We start from the raw sequence: 6,975 nt of genomic DNA, 5'->3' as shown, positions 1-6,975 counted from the left end.
GAAACTAGATTATTCAGAATGACCAAATTAAAATTAGCTAACTCTTTTTTTCATTTCTGTAGAATATGAAAACTACAACAGAGACCATCCCCAACTTTACCACTTTACTGCCAACTTGAAAAATGTGTTTCAAAAGAGAATATACCACCACCCCCATTCCTAACATTGATATATACTCCAAAGGCAGCTTCAAGATCAAATAAATCAATTCGAGCACTTCTGCTTGCTGTTTAAAAAAAAAAAAGAAGAAAAGCAGTCTAGTTCAGTTCCCTTGACATTTTTTTAATGAAAGGTATTTATCAAAAATCGTCCCTCCAGATTATGTGAAAAACAAAAGGATATTAAACCTAGGTTAAACTTATGAAAAATGAAATTTTTAAGTTCTATATTGATTTTTAATAGTATTTTAGGACTTCTTGTATAATGAATGCATATTTTATTTAGACTGATTTTAATAGGACTTAGAATTTATTGTGACTATTTTAGGTAACCATGAAGGTTTATAGCAAACGTACTTTTAAGATAGTGTTGACTATAACCAGACCTGAATTGATGTCAGTGTCTTAAACAATGCCATAATTCCAAATTATGATATTCTTTTATCTGTAAAATATGTTCCTCTTTAAAGCATCATTTGTAAATATCATATTATCACATAAATTATATAAATGCCCCACTTAGCTCCAATCCCACAAAAATGACAGCTGGTTTAGAAATCTCTCCTCTATAAATATCACACTCTTGGTAAAACTGAGAGTCTTTTCATGGAAAAAAAAATAAAATATGTGCTAAAATTAGAAAATGCAAAAGATTGTCTAATCCTCAACTTGAGAAAAGTGCTGTTTGAAGGTGAAAAAAACAGATAAATTATGTATTTATAAATAGGCTTTTTAAAAAACAGTATCATCATAATGCAGAATTCTGGAATGGCACCAAAAAATTAAATAGAAACATCTATGTGCAGGATTTCCTTAAGAAGGAACCATGGCTTGTAAGACAAACATTTTTTACTTTTCTCTGTATATCTACACTTGAGCAAATACACATCCTTACTTACAATTTCTGATGTGTGAGTGTGAAATAAATATAAAAAGAAGGAACGGCGTGAGAAAGACATTCTCTCTGACATTCCGTTACCTTGAGAAATCCCCTCTCATTCTTCACAGCTCAGAGTCCACACTTGGACATAACAGGACACTGTTTTGCAAAATGGATTATTATCCACTTACAGTCTCTGAGATTGCCACAGCTGAGCATTTCCATTTCCAATTTAAAACACTGCTCTAATTAGTCCTTAGAAGGGCCATGGCCTCTCATGTTGCAACACAAAATTGTCTTTTCTAATTGATCTTGGTGATTGAAGTGCTATGAGGAGGAAGACTGATTATATAACTGCTTGCACTTCCAACAATATATCTGTCATTATCCCCTTCTTGAGCTGAGCTCATATTTGATTTGTCCTTTTTTTTTTTTAAGGCAGTGTGGATTTTTAAAGTTCAATAAAAATGAATAATCCAAAAAAAAACATACTTCTATCACCATGAAACTTCTTGCATGTTTTCACTGCAACAAAAATATCCTCCTTCTTCACTGGATTTCCCTTAAAAAAAAAAAAAAATGCATACGTGAGTCGATGCATCTTAACAGCACACCCGAATTAGTTGTCACATGCTCTTGAGTTCAAATTCACCAATGTCAGCGACATCAAACTTGTCTCCAGAATCAAGTTTCAGGGCACGACTGTATCTTGGAGGACCACAAATGCTTTGCTCAGCCAGTGGGGTAGGGGGGTGGGGGGCTTCCCTGATAGCTCAGGTGGTAAAGAATCCACCTGCAATGTGGGAGACCCTGGTTTGATTCCTGGGTCGGGAAGATCTGCTGGAGAAGGAATAGGCTACCCACTCCAGTATTCTTGGGCTTCCCTGGTGGCTCAGCTGGTAAAGAATCTGCCTGCAATGCGGGAGACCTGGGTTCGATCCTAGGTTGGAAAGATCCCCTGGAGAAGGGAAAGGCTACCCACTCCAGTATTCTGGCCTAGAGAATTCCATGGACTGTATAGTCCATGGGTCGCAAAGAGTCAGACATGACTTGAATGACTTTCACTCACTCACTCATAGCCAGACGGAGACCAGAATCCCAGCTGTGCCATCCCCCCTGCATCACCTGGACGAATGTCCTCTAAATTTCCAGCTCATTCAGGAAATTGGGAGATAACCACCAGCACAGCTGCTTTTATTACTACTATTTATTTACTATGAACATCACAGGTGCCCAGGAAGTGTTGGTTTACCTTCCCTTTCCTTTTTCCAGCTGGTGAAAAATTTTTTTAAAAGGGAGAGAGAAGTAGAAGGATGTTTTAGTGCAAAGTAAGAGATGACTCCCTTTAGGGAACCTGACCTCACTTTGATGTTTACAGTATTTTTATGGCCCTTAATGGTCCACGCAAGTCTAGGCAACAGCGGTGCTCTGTCCTCTGCCAAAGGCAGGATTACGTCAAAAACCTCGCGGGGGTGGGGGCGCTGGCTCCAGCCCAGGCTGGTCGCTCAGATGAAGGGGTCACAGAGGGGCTTGTGGACAATCCGGCCCCTAGGCTGTGGGCGCTTCATAGTGGGGCCAGGGCGGGGGCTGACCCCTTTATCACCATCTCAGGGCTGTAGGGACATTCAATCCTGATTCTGCATCATTTGGGGCTGGTTTCCAGCGACATGCAACTGCAGTTTCATCATGCCACTCAAGGCACTAGGAGGTCAACCCTTCCAGATTTTCCAGAAGAACATTAGAGAACAAGCAAGCACAAAGTCTAGAAAGACATTTCCCTCTCAAGTACTATGCCAACAGCACAGATTCTCTCCCACTGCTACTGTGTGTGTGTGTGTGTATGTGTGTGTGTGTGTGTGTGAATACACATACTCCTCTTTGAAAATGCAACCCAGACCACTGTGTCAATGACTTGGAAATGAGGCGGTGAACCTGCTTATCCTTACGAGGAAGGGCTGCTAACCACCCAGCTGAGTGTGGTCTTTGGGTTCATCCTGGGGACTGGACCGAGGGCCCACCATGAGCCGGTCCATTCTCAAAGTTCTGGACAGTCTCAGGTGAGGTTGGAGTGGGGTCGCTGGCTGAGAGGAGGGTAGAGGTGGGCTTCAGGAGAGGGCTTGGGAACAACTGGAAATGTCTGACACTGCCTTTCTAGGAAACACACCAGGAACTGCAGCAGCTCTGTGCTATACCTTCAACCAAAGAACTGACTCAGGGGCCATGCCTCTGCAGCTCCGGGGTGCCCCCTTCTCCTGTGTCCAATAGGGTAACAATGGTGCTTACCTTACAGGACTATCATCCCTAGAAACGTGATATATAGTTCTCACGGGGCACATGGCAAGTGGCGGTGTTTGATCAGTGTGTGAACTGCTAGGGCAACATCATGCACAACATGTATCTTTCCCTTTGACACACAAGGAAGCTGTCCTTCTGTTACTCACACAAAGCGGCAGGGAAGACTGGAACGAGGTGGCGCAGGAGGAGCCCACAATGTCTGTACAGAACTCGGGCACAGGCGTGAGCGGGAGTCCATCTCCTCCATCCCAGATGTAGAGCGCGATCTGTCACACAGGAAACCGGAGTGAATGAGAGCCAACACCACCGTGCACGGAGGTACGCCGTGTCTCCAGGGAAAGCTACACCTCTCCTTCGCTAGCAAACATCACACTGAACCACATCTACATGGCAGCATTCTGCAGGCTTCCCAATAGGTGGCGCTAGTGGTAAAGAACCTGCCTGCCAAGGAGGGAGACGTAAGAGACACGGGTTCGATCCCTGGGTCAGGAAGATCCCCTGGAGGCGGGCATGGCAACCCACTCCATTATTCTTGCCTGGAGAATCCCAGGGACAGAGAAGCCTGGTGGGGCTACAGTCCATGGGGTTGCAAAGAGTCAGTCATGACTGAAGTGACTTCACAGCACACACCAAGACAGTAATTCCATGTAGAGCAATCAAATCTTTTATTAACCATAAACAATTAAGAATCAATATCCTGGGGGACTTCCCTGGTGGTCCAGTGGTTAAGAATCCACCTGCCAATGCAGGGGACGGGAGTTCAATCCCTGGTCCAGGAAGACCCCACGTGCCACAAGGCAACTAAGCCCATGCACCAACTACCGAGTCAATGTGCTGCAACTAAGCCCGCAGGCCTAGAGCCTGTGCTCTGCAACAGGAGAAGCCCCCGCAATGAGCAGCCCGTGCACTGCAAAAAGCACAGAGAAAAGCCACTGAGCAGCAGCAAAGACTGTGTGGCCAATACATTAATTCTTTTAAAAGAGAATCAATATTCCGACCTCCAAAAGATCTCAAAACTGTCATAAGCAATTGCAGGGAAGCTATTTTAAGGATTCTAAAGCATCACAGAGAAAGATAAAACGTAAGATCATCGTGACTCTGGTTTCCTGCAGGATGGTAATTACACACCCTGAATAACCAACGGGCTGAAACTATCTAAAAATACTGCATAAAATATCTTTAAAAGCTTTTTAATGTACTGCTAAACTGGCATAAAACGTAGAACTCACAAAGACAAAACTGGAAAGTGAGAACCTGGGAGAGACGGTCCCTGAGGGTCGCTTTCCCTCGCAGGCACCAGCTGGGTCCTGGGCATGCTGAGGTTCTGATATGTGTTAAATAGAATAAAGCCTGTGACCCACCCAAGTGGGGGTGTCTAACAGCAAACCCCCACATGAAGCTGGGACTTTGGCACTAGATGAGGAAAAATCATCTCCAGCTATCCTGAGATTTTGTAACCAAGATCCAGGCCTCCCTAATCTGTCACCTACATAGTCCAAAAATACCTTAAACAGAGTGGCCCTGAGTCAGTATGAGTCTCTAGCAAGTTGGAAAAAGCTAACGCAAAGCCTTACTGAGGAGCCTGCAACCTTAATAGGACTCGCGGACTGTCACAGGTGAAGTCCCCAGGAGCAAGAGCACTCAGAAAGATCACAGAAAGTAAAACAAAGACAGGAGATGAAGAGCGAGAGCCAGCGGACACAGCTTAACCAGGCCCACCCAAAAGAATCCAGGGATCAGAGTGATCAAGCACACAGATTAGAAAACTACTGTTTCATATGTTTTTATAAAGAAAAACTTTAAAACATGAGCAAAATTTCTGGAAGATTACACAGGAAAGCAAATTTGAAAAAGAAATATCTAAAACATCAGACATGAAAAATACAAGCTGAAAATGAACATTTTAATGGTAAGGATAAGCAGCCTATCCTAGACACAGCTGAATAAAAACTAGGGAACTAAAAGATGAAGCCCCCCAAATTATCTGAACTGTATCTCAGCAAGAAACAGAGATGGGGAACATGAAAGAGAAGTGCAAACCTCTAGCATATATCTAAAGTTCCAGAAAGAGTAACAGAGGGGAGGAGAAAATAGTTGAAAAGACAGTGGCTGAGAATTTTTTTTAATTGCTTAACAATTCTATTATAGAAAGGTCCAATGAATACTAAGTAAGAGGAGAAAAAAAATAGTCTGCGTCTAGACACTGGTGTTGCTGTTCAGTCGCTTGTCATGTCCAACTCTGCAACTGCAGCACGCCAGGCTTCCCCATCCTTCATTGTCTCCCAGAGCTTGTTCAGACTCATGTCCATTGAGTCGGTGATGCCATCCAACCATCTCATCCTCTGTCGTCCCCTTCTCCTCCTGCCTTCTATTTTTCCCAGGGGTCTTTTCCAATGAGTAGGCTCTTTGCATCAGGTGGCCAAAGTACTGGAGCTTCAGTTTCAGCATCAGTCCTTCCAATGAATATTCAGGGTTGATTTCCTTTAGGACTGACTGGTTTAATCTCCTTGCAGTCCAAGGGACTCTCAAGAATCTTCTCCAACACCACAGTTCAAGAGCATCATTTCTCCAGCACTCAGCCTTTATGGCCCAACTCTCACATCTATACATGACTACTAGAAAAACCATACCTTTGATTGGATGGACCTTTGTTGGCAAAGTAATGTCTCTGCTTTTTAATATGCTGTCTAGGTTTTTCATAGCTTTCCTTCCAAGCAGCAAGTGTCTTTGAATTTCATGGCTGCATTCACCATCTGCAGTGATTTTGGAGCCCAAGAAAATAAAGTATATGGTGTATGTGTGTGCATGTGTGTGTGTATATGTTAGTCGCTCGGTCATGTCTGACTCTTTGTGACCCCATGGACTGCAGCCTGCCAGGCTCTTCTGTCCATGGAATTCTCCAGACAAGACTACTGCAGTGGGTATCTATTCCCTTCTCCAGGGGATCTTTCAGACCCAGGGATTGAACCTGGGTCTCCTACATTGCAGGCAGATTCTTTACCGTCTGAGCCACCAGGGAAACTCTCTATACATACACACACACACACACCATAGTGAAACTGCTCCTTGGAAGAAAAGCTACGACAAACCTAGACAGTATTAAAAAGCAGAGATATTACTTTGCCAACAAAGGTCCATCCAGTAAAAGCTATGATTTTTCCAGTAGTCATGTATGGATGTGACAGTTGGACCATAAGGAAGGCTGAGCACCAAAGAATTAATGCTTTCAAACTCTGGTGCTGGAGAAGACTCCTGAGAGTCCCCTGGACAGCAAGACGATTAAATAAGGAAATCCAAAGGAAATCAACCCTGAATATTCATTGGGAGGACTGTTGTTGAAGCTGGAGTTCCAATACTTTGGCCACCTGATGTGAAGAGCTGACTCATTGGAAAAGACCCTGATGCTGGGAAAGATTGAGGACAGGAGGAGAAGCAGGTGACAGAGAATGAGATGGTTGGATGGCATCACTGACTCAATAGACATGAGTTTGAGTGAGCTCTGGGAGGCAGTGAAAGATGGGAAGAGTGGCGTGCTGCAGTCCATGGGGTCGCAAAGAGCCAGACACGACTGAGTGACTGAACAAGTGAAAACCGCAGAACACCAAAGACAAAGATCAATCTTAAAAGCAGCCAGAGAAACAG

At 43.8% G+C, this 6,975-nt stretch overlaps 1 protein-coding gene across 1 annotated transcript in view; it reads right to left on the bottom strand.

Annotated features, from left to right (window-relative positions):
• B3GALTL (beta 1,3-galactosyltransferase-like) overlaps positions 1–6,975 on the bottom strand; it is a 100,907-nt gene that overhangs the window by 37,544 nt on the left and 56,388 nt on the right. Inside the window, exons 8-9 of the mRNA XM_010835910.1 lie at positions 3,480–3,599; positions 1,531–1,600 (exon numbers count right to left, since the gene is read on the bottom strand). Coding sequence (XP_010834212.1) covers positions 1,531–1,600; positions 3,480–3,599 — 190 coding nt within the window. The remainder of the gene's footprint in view (positions 1–1,530; positions 1,601–3,479; positions 3,600–6,975) is intronic.

This window comes from Bison bison, unplaced genomic scaffold (genome assembly GCF_000754665.1).
Source record: "Bison bison bison isolate TAMUID 2011002044 unplaced genomic scaffold, Bison_UMD1.0 scf7180017864056, whole genome shotgun sequence".
In the NCBI taxonomy this organism is placed as follows: domain Eukaryota; kingdom Metazoa; phylum Chordata; class Mammalia; order Artiodactyla; family Bovidae; genus Bison; species Bison bison.
Note: the sequence above shows the minus strand (reverse complement) of the source record. Positions and strands in the feature narration are given on the sequence as shown.